Consider the following 22,438-nt stretch of genomic DNA (forward strand, 5'->3'; position numbering starts at 1 on the left):
CTTGCGCCTGTCGTCTTAGAGAAGTCAACTCCGCTATGCAGTTTGCTCTATTTGATACTTTTTGAAGTGCACGGCGAACATGGCATAAATTTGCTAGATTAGCCTACAGTTGAAATATGTTAACTATCACCCAATAACAACATCAGCAATCGCGCCGGCAAGGCCACGATGCTTGCTCAAATTCCTAAGAGAGCTATTTTCGTAAGAGAAGTTTCATACCAAGGTATTAATGACGAACTATTTTGTGTTTGTTCTCTATCAAAGCTTAAAATCGCGTATGATTTGGATCGTTCCGCCAAACAAAACCACAAAGCTTATATATCGTTTGATAGAAATCTATGTTCAAAACCAAAATCCATTGCAGCTCACCGTTAAATTACAACAAATAAAAGGGAAATGCATTATAGTAGTCGGTGCTATAATAACGCTAAGACAAAGACCTTGTATTGAGCCTAAAACCTATTAAGCCAGTTAGATATAGATACAATGGAGTTCCCAAATGTTGCAAATGCGGAATGACTGCCCTTGTATCGTAGTAATAGAGTAGCCGCCTCGGAAATGTGACCATTGTCTTGCAACTGGCGTACCAACCTGGTAGCAAAGGGCATTTTCAGACAAAACCATAAACCAAAATGGGTTAAACAATAAACCACGTTAACACAAGAAATAAAACAAAAAATAACACGCTTACTGATTAATTTTTTCCTCAGCGTTTTCGCATCGTCCGCTTATTAGATATTGCACCACGTGATGGTAGTAAAGAGTAGAAAGAGTTTGCTGCACAATGTTTTTCTCGAGTAAAAGTCCTATCATTTCGTCATCGCATGTTGTGCTATCAATCTATTGAATGATATAACAAAATCGATAAGGTGCCTGTTATACTATGTTTGGAATCGCGGAAATGTTATACGTTAAATCCAATTCAATTCCTTAACGTGAAAACATATAACAGTATTCGTCAATTTCGAAGATGGCATCTAGTACAAAATCTTACATGCAACATAAGAGCTCGTAATTTGAATTGCAACCTGAAACACACTTGCTCTTAAACATACCCGTTCAACTTGTTTTAGCATTTCTTTAAAATTAATGTTGTTAGCAGGAACTTCTGCATTTAGGGAAAACTTTACAGCAGCCAAAACCAGCAATTTTGACTTCAATTGGTCAAACACGGACATGACAACCTGAAACATACGTGGCACGTTGTAACTTTTTGCGATATCTATTAATTACAGACCAGGACTTTGGACATGTGTTATTACTGCTAAATGAAAGTAGAAAAGGTTTATTACTAATATTTTATAACAGTCCTGCAAACAATTGGAACGGAACTTACCTTTTCTGAAAACTTCCTTCTCTTTGATATTGATACTGTCAGGTTGCCCCCCTCTACTCCACGTTCCGTCAACGCCTGCAGCAGTTTATGCCACAAGTGTTCATTTTCTCTCGGTTGCGTACTTAAAAACAACAAAAGCTGCAATGACTAAATAAATTCTGTGCACAAAAAGAGAGTGGTAGCTTACATTTCGGTCTACTAAATCTCTCATCTGTTCAATAACTTACCTGTTATTTTCCAGCAGATCGATAATATTTGATAAAATATTCAATTGTTCCAAAGTATTTTCTTTTCCCAGCAATGAATTAACAATATACTCTTGGGAAGATATATCCGATATATTCCCTATATCTACAAGAATATGATAAACATCATCTGGAAGAGACTTCATAGCATTAAATATAATACACAACAGCCCAAATAAAACATAAAAACGCCCATGGCTGAGTGGATTAGGTGATCGACTGGTAATTCTTAAATCAAGCTTCCAATCTCATGCTGTAGAGATTTCGAAAAAGCTCTCTACACCACCACCAAGGGTGAAATAACATGGTAGGCATAATGCTGAAAGCAAAATGCGGCATTACACTCATGAGTCCCGTTGGGCCAGGACAATGAGAACCCTAACCGGTCATCCACAAAGCTACGATTATCCATATGTTTATTGTATACCCTTTAAAATGTTCTCTGCAAGTTGATCACCCCATCCTGACTTCATCAGTTCTGCAGTTCGGTGGTGAAGGAGAAATTTTGTCTGATGCTCACTTAATGCAGCAGTCTGGAAAAAACAGCCTCAGTATATAATAAAGATTGGATAGCAATATGCCAATATACGCATAACAAAATACTTTGTACATTTTCAAACCAGAGAATAAATTGAACGAAAAGTTTACAAGGAGTTGAATGTGAAATACATTGAAGTGGCACAAGTTAAAAGAAACTACATAAATTTTTCAAATGTATAGAATACCTTTTGTAGCAATTGTAAGGCATCAATTTTAAGCTGAACATTAATAGATGAATCCTCACAAAATGTTTGCACCAACGTAACAACAGCATTAAACAAATCCTTCTTTTCCTTGCCTGCAAAATCCTTTATGGAATTGAGAAGTTTCTCCATAGACGCAAATGCTTTTTTAACATCTTCTGGACTGCAAGCATTTCTACAGTATCAACCAAAAATTAAATTTCATAGAAATTCAGCACTCGAATTATATTAAGCGTTGGACGGCATAAAAAGATCGTTACAATCCAATCAAAATAAAAAATTTGAACATAGCTGTGCAAGGTTCAATGAAAGAAGTATAATGGTTAGGGCCAACAAATTCTGACATGTTATCGTTACTTAAATAGATTTAATTCAGTGTATTGCACAACTGCTTTACTCAGTTGAGTATCATTTTCAGAAATTACAATTTAATAAAAATCCAAATTTTCCAAAAAAAGTTTTGAAAACATACCTGAGGTTCGAGTTGTCATGTATTTCAAATGTAAATATGTGATAGTGTTGCATTAAATCATCATACTATTAGATTCAACCAACATATACCTTATGTCCTGGACCACTTGGATAACACGACTTTCTATAACTTGAATCAAAGTTATTTTGGTGTTTCGCAAGCATTGTAAAAGCAAGCAAGTTTCTTCCACAGATTCATTGACCATTTCAATAACCAAGGGTAAAACTTTCTTGTCCTGGTACAAATATTTTGTTATATTTTTCAGAAAGTTGTAACTAAAGTAGCAACAACAGATTAAGCTAATCCTTAAGTATCACCTCTTCTTGAGTATTATATTAATTAAAAAAGCAGTTTTGCTTAACTTGTGCTCATTCCAAAACGTGGCGTAGTTAAAGCAGATTAGAGATACAAGTAATAAACAAAACAGGTAATACCTAATACCCATAATAATATAATGGTGGTTTGTAATAGATAAAAAAGTTACTGTATCTTTCTGCATCACTAAAACTTTTTCCATTATACTTATAGGTTAGCTTCAGACACAGTGTTCAGCAACAGTCATTTGCACAATTGTATAAGTTTACAATAACTTACTTCAGATCTTGATTTATCAAATCTAATGAGAAATTCTTTCCAATGCTCATCACTGTGAGACCGCTTCATCACACTTTTCATGTAGTCTTCAGTGAAGACAATAAAATGGGCATTAAGTTGGTTGTAACGTTCAAACAATTCTTTGAATTTTGTTACTTCTTCTGATCTGCGTCGCAACAAAATGTTATGACTATTTTATCTGGCACTATTAAATTTAAAATGTTTATTTAGAATTAAAACGAATTAATACCCCAACTTGTTATTTTCTTTTTGCTTTTTCACAAACTTTATCCCATATTTCAGAAATTTGTGACGTAAACCGTACGAAAATTCATTAAGTGACCTCTACAAAGGACAATATAACAGATGATTACCACAAATGTAAACAACAGTATAAGTATAACCATAATAAAGTAAATAGCTTGGTTTGTTCTCTTTAACCAGTATCTAGGGAAAGAAAAACTTATCCTTATAAGAATTCATAATACGAGAAATATTTTAAAGTTACTAAATAAGTGTATTCCCATAGCACCTCTGAGTACAAAATATCTTCAAAAAAACTTCTCACATCATCAGCATTTAATTGTTGAAGCCATTTTGCACATGACTCAAGTCTGCAAATAAATTAAGATAATAGAAAAACATTTTGTCACTCTTAGATCAAACAAATTACAAAGCAAAACGAAATAAAATATATTTAAGAAAATCAACAACAAATTTTTACTAAATAACGTTTTACTAAATATATGTTGACTCATTCACACATCAATTTAAAATATGAGCCAATGGAAATGTGAAAATAGAGCAGGCAAGGAGACATATGACTGTGGTAATAGACAAACAAACAAATAGACGTAAATTGGCTTGTAGCAAAGGTTTGTAAAAGTTACCAGACAAACAGAGATTTAGGGAATTACCTTTTCATATAGTCTGCATCTGCATCTTTCCTCCAAAACTGCTTCAAACTCCAACAAAGCAAAACAGAGCTTGCAGTCAGTGGGTAGCTCTACAAATATAGATAAGACAAATAAGAAAGGATTTTCAGTGAAAAAACGTAGACACAAAATGATCAGAAAGTACTGTATACTAAGTATAATGTTTTTAACTATAGCAACAATAAAAAAGTAGAGTCAAATGTACCTGGTAAGGAATTTTTGGAATTAGCTGGGTGAACATTAATCTGTTTGTTTCGTTTATATGTTGCTTTATTTGGTTTAGTATATTATCTGATGCATTTTCAGTGATCAAACATTTGTAATCCAGATTTGGTGCGCATGACATAATCTTACGAAGGTTTCGAATATGAGCTTGAGGTGATAGCTTGCATATCGAATTCACTGAGTTCTGTTAAAATTCAGAAAAAAAAATATCAAACTATCTATTCTTGACCAATTATTATCTTTTGTCTAAAATCAAATATTGAAAGTTAGCTATCGCCACATAAACTTGAAATGTGCCCAGACCAATTGTTCTAATTCACTCCAATTGCATTCTTTGAACAAAGAAAAGTAACAAAGTAAGGTGTCGTGATCACAGCCATCAATCAAAGGAAATACTCGCTCATCAAATCTGCAAAAATAAACAAAGTTGAGTAAATTTAAGCATTTTACACGTCTTAAATTTGTGTCATTTTCATTTTCACAACAACGCAATAGTCTTGTTTTACTTTTATGTGCTATTATGTCCTAGGACAACAGCGAACAAAGACATCTAACCTTACAAACAAATCTTTATCTTTTGAAATCAACGTATCCAGAAGTTTCAGCTTTCTCAACTTTATAAAAAGCTCATTCAAAACCATTTTTTCTTTGCTATCAGTGAACAAATATTCCACATGAGTGGCAACAACCGGCCACAAATCACAATAACCCTGCTCTGCTAACAAAATCCCAAGAAAGAATTGATCTTCATCAGCAGACCTAAAAATCGCAATAACGTTTTTTGTAATTGCTGAACCAGTAGATTTACACAATAGTTTCATTTTCAATCTGGCAACCTAAGGAAAACATAAAAAGCAACACGCTTAGTAACTACCAACTAATGGATGTGTGATGGCAAGAAGAAAAAAATACACAACTGACATTGCAAGTCCACAGGCAGTTTCTTCCAGGTATTCTGCATCTGACAGGCAGCGTTGAACATCAATTGAGTAACCTAATTTTCTCAACTTTTCACCCTGCATAGGCAAAAATAACTTAGAAATATGTCAAAAAATATTTCCGAAAAATCAGAACACTGTATACAAATGAGTGTGCGAAATCACATTTGACATGCTTGATGTGCAACAACCCAGAACAAACTAAATTTAAACTGGATTAGGCGACTTATGTCTCAAAATTCTAAACAGATCATACGAAAAAATTCCAGCCGCTGCATAAACATTAGAAATGACATCATTAGCTTTAAACTATCATTACCTGAATATAGTCCATTAATAAAAATGTTGCAGTTTCCAGTTCTGTCAGAGCATCAGTGTGCTTATAACCAACTGCATACTTCAACATATGATCAATGAAATGCATCGGTGATTTTCCATAGACAGGTGAACAAGAGTCGATTGATGGGAATGAAGGCTGGATTACCTGCATAAAACATCAACACAAAACTTACACAGGATAATGACACACAAAATTTTACTACATCTTGTAGAATTTACTAGTGTAAACATTGAAATAATGATAACACCTTTTAATAACAATTTTTCAGCTTTTGAAAATTGTATGTTTCTGTTATTTAAAATTTCAATAATAAATGTATTAAACTAGTACAGTAAAGGTAAGACAATTACCCAAAATCCATCCAAAAATACCATCATAGGTAAAAAATACCACAGGTGATTGAATTAAAATCTGACTAACATGGTAACAACATCTAAATTTCTTCAAAGCCAAACTATGGTTGGATGAATGCTTACCTGCAGTGCATGATAATACACAAGCAGCTGCAAAGAAATTGAGGAGGTAGTGAATTTTTCAAGAACACCTTGAGCCAACTTGACCTGAATGCCAAAAAATGTTGAGGTTTCAATTTTTAACAGGCGATAAAATTCCGTGGTGATTATAGACAACGTTTTTTAAAACTGGTTTATTTTGCAACAGTGATAAAAGCAAATGCAAAAGGCTGCATTACATACGTCAGATAAGGATAGCAGATAAGCAAGTCCCAAGGTTAAATCATTAGGCAACACTTTCTGGGCAATATCAACTATATTTTCAACGGCACGGTCTTCCATATCGGCAAGCATATTTATTCTTAACTGAGTCTGGACATGAGTGATGGCAAGCTTGTTAACCATTCCATATGATGTGTAAGTGATGCATGACTGTTTGAATAAAATTTCAGTGCATTGATAAACCGAGTGTACAACATACAGTTAAGGAGTTCTTGATACATAACACATAAAACTTGCATCTTGTGTAGAACATACAGGCTATATACAGTATTTGTGGTGGTTAGGAAGATGAAATTATATTACAAGCATATTCAAAAACATAATTAAGAAATAATAATAGTCACATATAAATAATAATCATAGACTTTCGTTTTGTGTAAATCGATCGATCCATGCTTGTATTTACAAACAAACTTACCTCATCAACATTAGGAGTGGGTATAATGCTTAAATAGAAAGCTGGGCAACCTTGCTGATATAACTCATTATTGTCACTACCTGTCACAGCATGGTCAATTTGAACTTCATTTGTATTGGTACTGAGGCTGGGCAAACCTGCAAGACTTGTGCTCCATTGTGAAAATCCCCCTAAAATAGCCTGGAAACAGAAATGTTTAAATATTAAATATTTTAACAAGTACAATTACCACTCCACGTAGCACTTCAGTGGAAATTAAATGGCCAATTTAGAAATTTTTGAGCACAAGAAACTTCAGATTGCATCATAATGTATTATACTTAAGAATCAACCATAAAATGTTCATGCATAATACCCCAGTTGTATTGACAGTTGCTGTCAAAAGACCAGCAGATGTTTTGAGTGTGGATAGAGTCTTTGCACCTGAAGGATATTATAAACAATTAAAACTGACAGCAAAGCTAATACTGATAACATTTAAAAACAAAGCAATTACTTCGGCAACAAGCAAAAAAAATATAAGTAAACAAACAGCTGTCAGTTTACCTAAACCGGCTGAAGTCAAAGCATGCGCAGCACTATCTGCTTCGATTGCCTAAATCAAAAAAAGCTTAAAACTGGACACTGTATTAGCAGATACAGGCAGTGAAGGCAACTACAGTATAAACCTTTTCATAAGTGTTTACCTCATTTTCTTCCAGTTCCTCCAGTTCAGTAATTTGCTCCTCCAGTCTTTGTTCAAGAAGAGCAGCAGTCATCTTCCTTAAATTACAAGACAATTCCAGCAGATAACTTTCTTCGCAATGACAAGAGGCAAATGCAATGCAGTTGTACCTAAAGAACATCACACGGAGGTGTGGGTTATATCATGAAATGACATTATGCGTAAGCAGTGCTTCAGCAATAAACCAAATACAAGCACATGCCAACTTGCAAAAAACCAGTATAGGAGCATCTGCAAGCGTGAAAAAGTTCATGGCAGTTTTGTAAAAAGACAGAACAAAAAATAACAAAGATATACCATCAGTAAAATACTTTAGCAGTATATACCATATAACCTATATTACAATGTGTTAAGCTACATAATGTAGGTTAGCTCTATTAAAAACTAGTAATGAGCTCTAATATACTTGAATGTTAGATCTTCAACTTTTTTGTGTGTGCCTAGTTCAACACACAACTCCCATGCTGGAGTGTAACTTTGGCCAATTAAACCCATAACCAAATCACAGGCAATTTTTAAATCATCACTCTGAAAAAAAAACAGTTGCAATGAGTTATCTAACATTTGCTTAAAACAAAATACTCACTTTTAAAACTAGCCTTCTTTTCCATACATCATTGAAAACATGTAAAGAATCTGTCATCTGTATGTGCAAAAAATTCATAAAAAGACTTCAAAGTTGATTGTAAAAACCTGTATTGCTTTCTTTACAATCAGGGTAATGGTTTTTCCTTTTTGCTCCAATAGGTTTCCATCGGCCACATTAAGTAAAGATGACAACCTCAAAACTGATTCAACTTTTGCATAGTTGCTTGGCGATTGGTTAAGAACCTTCTGAACTATTAACAAACGATCTTTGCATATCCTCACTATAAAAACATGTTCATTTTAGATCTTTTTCCGTTACCCTGTTATTCTACTCATGTCCACTGGATATCGGCAATATCATGAAACTTCCCAAATATTTTTTCTTTATACACCATATAAAATTGGATTTTGAAAACCACACAAAACTTGCCTTCTAAGGGTAACATTTCCACTTCAAATGCATTAAGTAATACTACAGCCTCTATCAAATTAAGCTGTTGCTGCACAGCGGCAGGGAGATCCGTCATCAGCAAAAGGCATAATCGAGATAACTTTATGAGCTTGTTATCATTCAATGGTACTGATGCAGCGTCAAAATATTCTTTTGATGCTGATAAAACCAAATTAGTTGATTCCTGAAAGACAATGACCATGATATAATGCAACATAAATAGATATTATCTAAATTATATTAAAAACAAGACTTGCTTGTTTTCATGTTTCACTAACAAAAATACAGAAAGCTATTTCATCCTTATGTTAAAAGTTATGAACAAATAGCTCGGAGTTTGAACCTCATAGGGAAGTTGAATAGACCGGGAAGTTTTGGACTCTTCATGCCTTGACCTCACCATCATATCACCTAAGACAGAATAAATTTTGAAGTTCCCAAGACATTGTCTTGCTCATACTTTTAGTTTTATGCTAGCATGGCGATTGCATGTGACATGCAAAAATATTACCTAAACTTAGCCAAACAGTAAAAATATTATGTGAACCAACACAAAAGCTTTCCAAAGACTTATCATTGAATTTATGAAAAATATCTTAGCAAAAGAATATTAACTGCTATAAACTTTTTTATTTACCCGCGAGTCTTATATTTTCAGCTGAGCCAGATGTCAGCAGACCTTCAATTAATACTCGAATGCAAGTCACTTCATCAATGATAGAACTAAACATACTGGTAGTGATGCTTTTCATATCTTGTAAAATACTGTCACATTTACTTTTGGTCACAGCTTCCTCATGATATGCTGCAAAAAAAAGTTAAAAAGTAAAATCACATAAAATGTTCAAATTTCAACGATTTTAAATAACTTTTGAGTAAATTTTCAGTGTTTTACCTTGGGTAAAAAATCATTTCTTGAAGAACTGTTTTAAAGTAAATCTAAAAATTACAACTCAACATTATGTTACCTAATGTCCTGGTCAGTCTTTTGTACAAAAGTAAAACTTGGTGATTGTCTTCTGAAACAGCTTTCAGCTGAGTGGGGGTCATGGGGATCTGGTGCTTTTCAAAAACTGCACAGGCATTTAAATTTTTTTCTAGATCCACAACCTATGAGTGAGAAAATTATCCCCAAATGTTTTGCAAAATCTTTTGTCACATGTTGTAAAATAAACTAACGTATGTTTCTATAGTAGTACCTCAAGCTTTTTGCGCATTTTTGGCAGTGCATTGAGTATCTGATATGCAATGTGCAACTCACTAGCTTCTTCCATGGCATATATGCAGTCTATGGAAGCATTAATCACGCCTGCTTGGTCATTGAACAAAAATTCAGAGTAGTTCTGAAAACAAAATTAATAAAAAATACATATTCATTATGCAGCACTGTATTTTCAAAAATAAAACTCCCAAAACTTGTTCAACCTACATGTGTGCTCATATACTTGAAAAGTATACTTGGTAACAACAGGTTGCTTTTGGAAGTCTCCACCAAGTATGAAATTAACAAATCGACATCCCCATTTGCTTTGACAAATGGTATTATAAGCTGCTGCAAATCCTGTATAAAACTATCTGAAGAAGACTGCAAAACAATAAACATATTTGCTAAACTGATAATACCAAACCATGTTTACAACATTATTTTGTCAAATAGTTACCTTTTCCATCATTAGATGGATTTGCTCCAGTGGAGTTTTGAGTAAAAGTTTTTCTAGTGTCATCGAAAGATCACAACCACATTCATACAAGAGATTGTCCAACGTGGAAAGGTTCAAGCGCAACTTGGAAAGACCAGGTACGCCATTTTCAATGCCAATATCAACCAGTTGTAAAGCCTGATGAGTCTGACATGAAAGCTTCTCCATCTGCATTGCTCTTGTATGATACCAATCACTTAATAGTGAAGGAGCAATGTCACTCGCTCTGAAACATAAACCAGTAAATAAGTTTACAAGGAAATACAAAGCAGGAAATACAAAGCAGTACTGAAAAACTAAACATACCTGAACTTTGCCAATTCTGGCATGGTTTCATAAAATTCTCCAGTATCTGGTTTTTCCAAGAAAGAAACTAGTTTCTCGCACCAGTCAACATGAGGTTGATGAAATCTTTTTTCAGCCACAACAACTTTTTCATCCACCACAAATGGAAGAAGGGATTGATATTTATTAGGTGAAAGAGTCTCAGAAAAGTTGGATAATAGAGAAAGTCTGGAAAACGACTTTGAAATTATATTAAATTACAAAGAAATTGAACACAGCAGTATACAGTCTAAAACGTTCTTCAGCAAAGTTTGCACCATTCATCATAGTGTAAAACCATGCAAATAAATTATGCTAATATCGAATGTGGGTTGCTCATTCTAAAATTAACTTAACATTAACTTCAAGAATCTCCAGTTTTCTGCAAGAAGAGTTTTTTAGAACTTGCTGGAAGGAATTAAATGTGTGACTTTTAACTGATTTTAATCAGCATACTACAGAACACTATCATAATACTAACAAGTACTACCTATGTTCATGTAGTTGATCATAGTGGTATTCAAAGAGTATTTCAATAGCCTTCCAATTACCACTTCGAATATGTTCCAGAGCTAAATGAAACATGTCTCGTCTCCGAAATGTAGCAAAGTCATGGCCATTGAAACTGCAAACAAAGATTAATCAAATGCATGGAATATGTATATTGCACATTCTTTTATACTTATCCAAATGTCAACCAACAAAACGTTTTTAAACAAACTACTTCAACTGAAATGCCTTACTGGGTCAAAAATGATTCCACAGTTTCAATGACAACCACACGTTAAACAACTTTTTACACATAATTACATTAATTACATACGTTCAATACAAGTTTTATTGAAAAACAGAATCAATAAATCAAAGCAATTTTAAAACCGTACAGCACTTGAGCACAAAGCAACTCAGCATGTTGTTGTAACTTGTAGGGTCAATCTGTTTTGGTCAATTTCTATCAGCCAAAGTTTTATTAAAAGCTGTTTGCTACTTTTAAAAGTGAAGTCTATGTGAAACGAAATCTTTAACCAGCTGCATATGCGACACCACGAGGGCCACCAGTTGAACAAAGCTACTTTATACGATGCAGACCATGTATATTAAGTGCAGCTACAACACATTAAATATGATCTAAAAAGTTAAAATCACCGTTCACTGGCAGCATCATATCCACCAAGCAGAAGTTGGTACGTGGCAAGTCTGTCCTGAAAGCGCAACATTTTCTGACGACACTTCAACATTTCACTTTGTTCGTGGGTTAAGCTGGAACATAGCAGTACAGTAACAGAACAATTTCAAACAACTACCTCATGCTCAAAACATTAAAAAACATGGATTCCAATTTTAAAAATAGAAGATGCAAAGTAACAAGAGAGTTTTGTTATAATCTCACTTGTTGAAATCCACATGGGCAAACCATTTTTCTTCATATTTTATTCGATTTTGCTTCTCTCGTCTGCATTGCTCTTCATAATCAAAACCATCATAATCTTCAATATCATCATCTTCTTCTTCTTCATCAGGATCAACATCACTTAACACATTTCAGAATGTTTCAAGTGAGAAAGATAAAGCAAAAACAGAATTTGATTTAAACAGTGCTTAAAACAGTAACCAGTTATATCTCTGTATTAGTGTATTGCTTTGATTAATGTAAAAATCTGATTTTACCTGGTAACCAATTTTGCCATTTTATCAAGATCTGTGACGCGTAGAGCAAAACTGAAAAGCTCTTTTGTGTCATCAATTGTATCTGGCACTCTATCTGTACACTCTCGAAATACCCACATGAGGTTTTGAACTTTTCCCTAACAAAACAATTAGTAGAATAAAAACTGCAAATTTATAACTTTAAAGCAGGGGTGTCCAACCCGTGGCCCGCCGGAAAGTTCTGAGTGGCCCGCGCGATATTTGTCGAAATGACTTATATTATCAACTGAATCGCCTTCGTAATTTATGGCCAACGTACATTCCGACAAATTGGCATTTATTGTTTGTTTACTAATTTCTGACCGCCATATGGAAAACTCATTTCGCATTGCTACATCGTCCATCTCACCGAATATTGCCAAACTTGTTAAAGAAAAACAGTGCCAAACTTCACATTGAATTGTCAACATGTAGTAAAAACTTTGTTGAATTTACTATATCTTGGTATGTTTATTGTTCTTACAATTGTAAAAGAGGATAATACGTGTTTCTAAGATTAGAATTTTGGTATGAGGGTTTTAATTAGAAATTAGCAGTAAACACTCAAGTGGCCCGTGCAATCATTCGTAAATCACATGTGGGCTTTTGGCGAAAAAGGTTGGACACTCCTGCTTTAAAGCATAGAAACAAAATAGTATAGGTAACTATTTTAGCAAGTTTATTACATGTAATTCATACTGCTACGCATATCTGCATTAAAGAGCAATTACACAAAAAACATACACCAGTACTCTGTAAACGTTAACAGCGTCTATAAAATTATAACTATGATTGTAATCACTGCTGCTAATAATAGCAGATAGCAGACTCTGTGCTATGTGCACTTCTTCACCGTCTACCCAGTGGGTTGACTTTTGTGCCACAACAAGCCAAGAATGTAAGTTTGTCCAGTCTTAGCTAAACGTTTTGTGAGCAGTAACATACCAAGTAGTCTTGAATTGTTGCCCTTGACACAGGAGAAATTTTCCATCGCCTCTGAAAAACTTTATCACAATCCAGATTATAAGCTTGGGCAATAGAGAGTGCTTCACCAAACTCTTTATCATCCAGCTTTCTCTCATACAACTCCTCAGGCGTTGTTTTGGTTAAAGCGCTCAAACAATATTTGCGAGTGTGCACCCTGTACAAAAATCTTATAATTAACATGTTTTCTCATTGCAGTTTTTACCATTATTGCCAATTATTGTTTCATTGAAAATATTTTTTGATCTGAACAAATGTCAAAAGAAAATTTTACTAGTCAGACAAGTCCTACTAACTACAAAAACATCTTTATGGTAGCTGATTTAATACCAACCTATCTTTGACATATTTTTCCTCCATTCCTACCCATGAACGGGCTATTTCCATCATGTTGTGAAATGCATTTTTCTCATCAGTATCACCGAAATGCAAGTTGTCGGCAGTAGCTGACCGTTCCACCTCTATGATACACTGTGAAAAAGTTTAGCATATTTCAGTAAAAATTGACCACAGCAGTAGGTCAAAGACTATATTTCGGAAAATTATGAAAAAATTATCATACTTTGAAAACTTGACCTTGATGTAATATAACTTATAACAAAAGATACCTCAAGTATGTAAAATTTTTCATTTAAAGTCGAGGCAATTTTACAGTGTGGGGCAATCCATTCACATTGTTCACCAAATAAGTTCACCAGAGATGAGTCTTTAACAGTTACAATGGTGAGACCACCGGAACATCTTGAAATAATCAGTGCATCATCATTCCACCATGCAATATCAAAGGGAAAAGGACCAAGTTGATCTATTTAGAAAAATATTAATAATTTACATTATTTCATAATGAGATATATCATTTAATTTAAAGGGATCAATTGTATAACCAAAAAAATATCAGTAAAAGTGAAAACTCTTGAAAAAGATTAACTCAGAACCTTCCACTTTTTTCTTCTTGCCAAAACGTGATGCCATGCTAGGATTGGTTTGATCATAACATGGTTGATTCTCCAAACTCCATTTTGATGTCAATTTCATCGATGGAAAACTCCAAAATGACAATACTCCAGCAAAGTGTATAGCAGCAAGTTTTGTGTGATCAGGTGACAGAGCCATTGCATAAATGCCATTCTAAAAACATCCCAATTATAACATACTAAGACATTTGTGATGTACCAGTAAGTATAAATCATTTTTACTTTTTTGTTATCAGAACTTACCATTTTCATGCTGTACAATTTGCTCAGAACATCAACTGATAGTGAGGAAATCCTTCGCAATAGACCAGGTCTAAATTTATCCTGAAAAATATTTTATAACACTAAGTTGCAATCTTCAGATATTACTTATTAGAGATTTTTGATATACAGTACTGTAGAATCCATTTAATATGATCATTTTGATACGTTCCCAAATTTGGTAGTTTAAAATTCTCTGTTTGCTATGACCAGTTTTCAATTTATCGCGTCATATATGTAATGTGACAGTGACACGCATATTGTCAATTTACCCTACCAACATTGACTTTAATGTTGCTGTTTAATGTTAACAAAATAAATGACGAATTAGATGTTTTTTGTGACATCGTGGATTCGTGCATAACTTTATCTATCCTGGTATGGCTGACTGGTACTGTATCTGCTTTGGTTATTGTGATCATTTGGATATTATGACCAAAATGGTCTGGTCCCTTCATACCAAGGTGGTCAAAATAAGCGGAGACTACTGTATAACAAAAGTAAAATCACAAAAGTGTAAATCACCATTCACCACAGTGGACTTTTCATCTGTCTCATTTGGTCAATAAAAGGAAGGAAATTTATTAGTATATATACCATAACCAGCATTTTTACAATACATACAAAGTTTAAGAGATTGACAAAATTCTGTGGTCAGGACTTTTTGCATAATATGAATTACTGTATTCTGGCAAGGTGTTAAGATAAATACCCAAAAAAAACTTTAGCACTAGTATGGTAGTTTATAAATTTAGGTTATTATTAAATTTAACGTGTAATACAAACCAGAATTTAAAGGTTTTATTCTTAAGTACTAGACAAAAGACAAAGTTATCTAACCTTGTTGGTGGAAACTTCATCAGGTAGACTTTTGTAGAATGGATAATCTGATAAAATTCTCCATCGTGTAATACCAACTTTACTGGCAGTGATTTTATTGTCATCCTTGGAAAAGTTATTACTACTCCCTCCAATAATTAAAACTCTAACAGAAGTAAATAATTAATAAGTAAATCATGCACAATATACACTGGAGTAAGTTTAGATCAGAAAAGGGAAAGTTACGACTACCAAGCCGAATGCGGGAATTCAAAACATGTTTAGTTACTCCTCGGCTTAACGAAGACAATAAAGCTAATTCGGTATATGTCATATAAAGAGGTATATAACCAAATGAAGTTACAAACTAATTGTGATATCACAAATGACCAAGGCCAGGGCCTGCTGGTAAAAATTCAACAATCAATGTGGTCTTTGGGTCAAACTGAAAAAAACCCTGTTTTAGATACCAATTTTCGAAACAAGTAACAAAAAATGCACTATAACGTTAAGTATATAAAACATAGAATCCGGCAAATTAAATATAATGTTATACCTTGTTGATTCATCAATAAAAGCCGAGCTAATGCCATAAACATAGTCTTTGCCAAAGTTAAATTCATGGTAAAGTTCAAAACCACCCAATGGTGATATAAAATAAATTTTTGATAATCCAGAATATGTGAGGATCAGCAATTCCCATGGAAAATCTTTATTGTCATTTCTTGTTTCCATAAATATCATCGAACAGATATTGTCACTCATACACAATGAAGAAGATTCTGAACCAGGAGGTGCCTATATAATGAAATTATGTAAAGTTTTCAATTCTAACGAAAATATGCCACGTGTTATTTATAGTACCTTATGTTTTAACGTTTTATAATGCATTAATTCTCTACTTGATGTGCAATGATTACTTCACAGTGTTTTGGTTTTAGTTGATTACTTGTGATGATCATTTTGTTATCTCAAATTTTGTGCTTTCTTATCTTATCAATAGTTTGACACCTCACCTTTTGCATTGTATAAAATCTGGTGTTAAGTGATTTATGAGGGTCGGTTTGGTTTTGATCGTGGGGGCTGTTTAATAAAATAAATTGCTTTCTTGGGTTTTACTGATGGTGTCGTGATTCACCGTGAATGTGGGAAAACAGCCTGGCACCAGAAGGCAAGAATTTTTGTTTACACAATCAATGGTGATTGCTTTGTTTACTGCCAAAAGCATTGTCTGTGTTTACAAATTATGTATATAAATATATAATATATGTATATATACAGTACAAAGAAGTTACCAGATCAAAAGCTACAAGCGACTTGCACTTTGTATCAAAAACATGAACTTTTTGTTGATCTAAAGAGACAGCAAATATTGAGCTGTCATTGGTCCAAGCTAATTTTGCTTGATGAAGAACTTGTAATTCACTGAATTTGTAACTTCCATAAGCTTCTGAAATGTCATCAACCAACCTAAAAATTTCAATGATAAAATTTATGTTCAGTTCATAAATATTAAAGCTTCATCAAGACAAGGCTACTTTCCAAGAAAATATACACACAACGGTAAGTTTAAGTATTGAATTGGGGCAAAATATCTTTAAGAGTATAACTGTCATCAATTCATCTTATCTTACCAAGTTTCCAAGAGATTAGACTGTGCGATGATAAAAATTTTTCCACAAGGGCTAATTGAACATGCCCATCTATTCTTTTGTATTTTAAGTTGAATCAAAGCATCTGGTGTGATGGTTAAACTCAGCTGCTTCTGCGGTACACCAGCCTGCCAATAAAACTCAAACTCAACTCAACTTATAGCAAAGGACACAGAAAAACTTCTTTTCATTAGCTAAGGTTTATGGTTTTCATTTACCAGATGAAGCAGGCCCCATGCTCTTTTTGCAGCAGTGGACACAATGTCTTTTCCAGCCTTGAAAAGTGTATTAGCCAACCTTTTGGCTTCTCCTGGTGACTGGATAATGTAAATAAGTGCTCACATTATGACAATGCAATGGAAAATAATATTTGAATCAACTTTATATACTTTTTGGCATTGATTGCAAACAAGACTGCAAGTTTGATAGAACATCTTTCTGTGACACAAGATGAACAGATTAAATAATGTTTGAACCAACCTTAACTTCTTTTTCTTGCGGCCAATCTAGTAAATGCACGATGTCATACAATAACTTTTCAGACATTCTGTCAACTTCTCAGCTAAAGCATTAAGAGTAAATAAATGTCACAATAAGATTACAAAGAAAACATCTGCAATAAAACGAAGCAAAATGAGGCATATTGTCACAGTTGTTTACTGCCAGAAATGCTTGCAAATATCATCATGACTGACAAAGGTGGAAGAGAGTCTTGCATTTTGCTTTTCTGAGTAATTAGAGTTCTAAAACCTTGGAGAACATCGCCGCAAGCAAGTCAACTAACCTGGTTCCAAACTAATTCTTAATGCAATGATAAACACAAGTTAGTATAGAAAAATATATAACATATACACATTTTATTTTCCTTTAGAGTCTATCACCTAAGTTGGTACACATCTTTTGCAAATGTATTCCTTATGATACTTTTTGCAGAAAATTAGAAGACATAGTTTGCTATTGATAGCAATATTTGAGCATAGTTTAGAGCTTTTCCACATTTGTGCTTACAGAAAATTTAGATCCGTGCAGAAAAAAGAAACTTTAAAGCAACAATAAAGACAAGAAAGAAACTGACATACAAGTGAGCGAAAAAATACCTCTTAGCTTGTTTCTTTTGGAGTCCAATCTAGATTGATGTGGTTCAACCAGATCTAAATGTTAAGACTTCAAAAAAATTGGAGGTGCTGTTAACCATAGCCACAGTTACCAACTCGTAAGCCAGTGACAGTGCTTATGCACAGTTTTGCACACCCTAGATCTCGGTGAAACCTGCCAAGAAGTAGAAACCAGCTTGACCATGGCCAAAGCACTAGTGTTTGTATCCACTTTGCTTTCAGTAAGACTAAGGCTCCGGTGGTCAGTCAATTCAACCAAAGGACGATTTAAACTGCAAACATTAGTTACAATTGTTGTTTTGAGCTTAATTGGATTAAATGGTGCGAGTTTGAATTGATATGGAACCATGTTGTATGGCTTATGTTCAGTCAAGTATGTAAAAAATTTATTAAAAATTTATCTTGACTATTAAACTACCATGAAATACACACCAGCACAAAGCACAACTGCACTGTGGAATTTTGCACATTTAATAGTTTGGCAAAAGCTACCATAAACCTAATCAGTAGTGCAAATAGAGTAATACCCCAGACTGCGAATTTTTGACATTTTTCAAGAAAATCTTGGTTACGCAAAAGACCCAAGGGTGCAATGCAAATGTAGGTCTATAAAATGCACTCACAGGCTGTCAGTTGTGTGAGTTTTGATGATTTAGCAAATGTACCTGTACAGCTTCCATGCTATAAAAACCTACAATAAATTAATTAAAAATACATAAAGATTGTGTCCATAATTGACTAAATACGAACCAAATTCATCTAACCATCATCGACTTTGGCGTGACACTGAGAGTCAATTCACGTCTTGGCGCAACCAAGTCGACTGAAAATTCACTTTTTCAGACGGTCCTTCCTTTTTAAATTATTTTTTAGAAATCGTAGTTGGTATAATCTCTTTGGCGTAATCGTATTGTACGCCAAACTGACCTTCAGCGCACGCATCGCATGGAATGTACGCTGGCGGCCTGGCTTAGAAGCCTTGCTTGACTCTGCAAACCGGGTAAAACAAATCTAACGATTTACGAACTCCGTCCGTGAAAATTAAACACCAGTATGAATAATAACGTTAATGACGTGATCTCAAATTCAATGACACGGAATACAGTAACTTTGCACAGACCCAAATTTCGACACGTCACGTATTTAACTCAATGGCAAACTTAGCAAACCAACTTCGGAAGTTGATGTTTGTTGAAGGGAAATTCCCTAATATAAATTCGATCAAAAAGTATCTTGACATATTCTCTAAAGTCTAAACAAATAAAAAAAATTAATACGAAGAACTAAGGTATAATTATTGCCATTATAAAACATTCGATAAATTTTTAATATTGAAAACACTATAAAATAAGCTGTTATTTCACATTATTCATTTTTGACCATTTTTTGCTATATTTTATTCTTTGTTCGTCTACTGAGAGCAAGGCCGGATTTCGGGGCGGCCCAAGATGCTCGGACCCCAGAGCTACTCACCAGTTTTTTTGGTCAGCTACACTGTGTTACAAATGAACAAAAGTAAATTGATGAATAATTCAAAAATGTTCACAAAATTTTAAAGTTTTGTCTAAATTTAACTTTTAATTTTCCCAAGATTTAAATTGCATTGCGTATTTTAATAGTTTCAAACTGCGCTGGAAAATTTTATTTTTTTTAAACTAAGACTAATTAAAAACCGGTTACACACGTTGATCTCTCAAAAATGACTTGTTGAGAATATCGTATTTACGAATGGGACCATAATTGAGACATAGCCCTCCTATATCGGACTCAAATTTTGTGGACCACGTCTTTTTGTTCATCCTTTGCGACTCCACATCGGCTATAATACGTTGCTATAATAACCACTGCAATACTGTGTATTAAGTACGGTGATATAACATGAAAGCTTCAGACAACATTGTTATAAAACAATGACCAAAATTAAGAACATAAATGGCTGATCTTGAAACACGACAGATTGCTTGTCGTTCTGGTTATCCAGCATCGAGAGAAAGTTTGTAAAGAGCCTATTTCCAACAATGCAAATTGAGCACTGTCGTTGCTGATACTGAATTGTTCACTGTTTGATCAAGTTGTAAAAGCATAATAAAAGGTTATTCACGTTGTCCAAAGTGGATGTTGAAAGGATATTGTATTACAAAACTCATTTTGAAGTGAGTAGGTGAGACCGGGGCTAGTTGGAAAGCGGGGTTAGTTGAAACATCGCTGTTTTAGTACTCCCCGAACATCTTTGTAAATCTTTACTGCCCCTTAGTGATTGACAACTATGTTAACTATTCGCCATATTAATTTTATTGGTCTCAGAGCAGAAGCATAAGAGTGGTACACGTTTTTCTGTTTTTTACACTTTGAACTAAAATTCGAGCTTGTTGGTAAATATAGTGTAACATAGTGCTCTAGAGAGATAAGTGAAAGTTCATTAGTCTATATTGACCGTAGATGCCATGGTACCAGAAAAGGCAGAGGCAATTAAATTACCTGGTTTAGTGGTTACATAAAAAGTAAGTTTTCTCTCCCATGTGTATACGGGGTTAGTTGGAAAAATTTGAATGGGGTTAGTTGGAATATGTAAAATCATATGAGTAAAAATTTCTTTTATTAATGCTTGATGGAATTCATATTTTTTACTTATACAGCCTCGTACAGTTAAGTTGGAACTTGTTATTTGATACAGATCGATAAATAGCTACACTTTATAATTGAAAGTATGCGCGAGTATAAACGCAAAACTCAACGTGGATCTACGCGGATCAACGAAACGCTGTCAGCAGAAATTTGTCTTCGCTGTTGACTAGTCGGGCTAAAATCCACAATAGATTGATTGACATGCAAAGAACAGACAATTTGAATACTGTATATAACAAATCGATGTATGTTCAACTAACCCCGTGTGGTTTTCCAACAAGCCCCGGCTTCGGGGTTAGTTGAAACACGTGACTGAGGTCTGAAAAATTAAAGTTTGTGCGTAAACCTGTAACAATTTCTGGTCAGTCTTTTGTAATAAGTTGTAGATGATCGTAGTCATTATGCCAGACCTGATAAAGGTTTCGAAGATCATTCTGAATTTTGGTGGTTTAAATTTTCCTAAAATTTTTTCCAACTAACCCCGGTCTCCCCTACAGCTACGGTCCCTATACCTAATACAAGTTTCGTTGAGAGTTAGGCCTATGCTCAGATTTTTTGGTAAAATATTAGTGGTCAAGAAAGTTTTAAAATTTCGTTGATATCACTAACTTAATCGTTGTGTAGCTTACTATTGAATTTTGTGGGTCTTTTCTAAATATTTTTGGGACAAATCTATTTCAGCAGATTGACGTAAAAATGCCGTTCCGAAAAACGTCAAAATTTTAAAACGTTTTCAGAATTTATGTCATTTACCCTCCTAAATACAATTTTATGCTAACACAAGTGTATTTAGGGAGGAGGCATTGAGCCATTCCGAACCTAAAGTTTTTAAACCGTAGACCTTTTTACGTTTTCAGTATATTTTGTTTATTGTATATTTCCTTGTTTGCGACTACTTATCAGTTACAACCTGCACAGAAAACGCATAAGAATAATATAATTAATTAATAGGCGGGTTTACAAGGTTACAAAATCGATATATGCGAGCTAATCCTGCCATGTTGTAGCCTACACCGCATCTTAAAAAGTGAAAACTATTATTTGGTTGGCGTATTGTCCACATAGATACGAAAATAGATTTCGTTTAAGACGTTTTAAAGCGGTATTTGAGCGGTAAAAGCACAACACTTTTCAATTTGCGCATTTGGGAGGGGTAGCCAAGTTCGGGGATTTAAACTTTGTGGCGCTTAAATTTTAATTTTATTAATTAAAAATTAAAAATATAAAATTTTAAGTCGAGTATAAAAGTCAAAAAAGACAAAGTTAACCTTAAGAGTGCAAAATTATATCTTGTTTCGTATTTTAATTTTATTAATGAAAGGTGTTCCACCAATGCTGGGCTCCAGGGCACTCCACCGTGTAAATCCGGCGCTGATTGAGAGGGATTCGGGGATTAGCGTTTGTAAGCAGTGAAATAGTTCTCGGTTAAGAAAATATTTTAGGTTGATTTACTTACAAGTTAGATTATTTTGTTTCTTAAGAAATTAATTGGCTTATGTTATACCGACATTGTGGTAGAACCAGTAAAATATATCACGTATTTATTCTTCAGAAC

General features: G+C 34.0%; 1 protein-coding gene across 1 annotated transcript; it reads right to left on the minus strand.

Annotated features, from left to right (window-relative positions):
- Window positions 1-314: 314 nt before the first annotated feature.
- LOC143444229 (NBAS subunit of NRZ tethering complex-like) lies at window positions 315-18,403 on the minus strand. The gene is made up of 49 exons (XM_076943390.1): window positions 18,241-18,403; window positions 17,624-17,756; window positions 17,362-17,460; window positions 17,126-17,271; window positions 16,787-16,961; window positions 16,048-16,289; window positions 15,513-15,657; window positions 14,655-14,735; window positions 14,373-14,565; window positions 14,046-14,242; window positions 13,772-13,908; window positions 13,399-13,594; window positions 12,436-12,572; window positions 12,158-12,298; window positions 11,914-12,027; window positions 11,258-11,392; window positions 10,750-10,956; window positions 10,405-10,669; window positions 10,173-10,328; window positions 9,943-10,086; window positions 9,712-9,853; window positions 9,381-9,548; window positions 9,087-9,154; window positions 8,723-8,927; window positions 8,398-8,573; window positions 8,111-8,232; window positions 7,667-7,814; window positions 7,527-7,575; window positions 7,336-7,403; window positions 6,981-7,160; window positions 6,524-6,712; window positions 6,305-6,388; window positions 5,808-5,972; window positions 5,472-5,566; window positions 5,106-5,309; window positions 4,854-4,959; window positions 4,531-4,734; window positions 4,308-4,396; window positions 3,923-4,004; window positions 3,641-3,735; window positions 3,391-3,556; window positions 2,886-3,031; window positions 2,307-2,499; window positions 2,009-2,114; window positions 1,564-1,687; window positions 1,337-1,457; window positions 1,056-1,184; window positions 692-840; window positions 315-591 (listed from the first exon to the last, which is right to left on the minus strand). The coding sequence occupies exons 2-49, from the start codon at window positions 17,687-17,689 to the stop codon at window positions 453-455; spliced, it is 6,888 nt and encodes a 2,295-aa protein (XP_076799505.1). The 5' UTR covers window positions 17,690-17,756; window positions 18,241-18,403; the 3' UTR covers window positions 315-452.
- Window positions 18,404-22,438: the final 4,035 nt, after the last annotated feature.

This window comes from Clavelina lepadiformis, chromosome 1, assembly GCF_947623445.1.
Source record: "Clavelina lepadiformis chromosome 1, kaClaLepa1.1, whole genome shotgun sequence".
Lineage (NCBI taxonomy): Eukaryota > Metazoa > Chordata > Ascidiacea > Aplousobranchia > Clavelinidae > Clavelina > Clavelina lepadiformis.

What these genes read in the sequence shown, in the direction of transcription:
- LOC143444229 (XM_076943390.1), bottom strand. Translation starts at nt 17,689, where the DNA reads ATGTCTGAAAAGTTATTGTATGACATCGTGCATTTACTAGATTGGCCG. An exon ending in CAACTGTCAATACAACTGGG is followed by an intron (nt 7,161 to 7,335) that starts GTATTATGCATG and finishes TTCTGTTTCCAG; the next exon opens with GCTATTTTAGGGGGATTTTC. An exon ending in GGAGTGAATTAGAACAATTG is followed by an intron (nt 4,735 to 4,853) that starts GTCTGGGCACAT and finishes GAATTTTAACAG; the next exon opens with AACTCAGTGAATTCGATATG.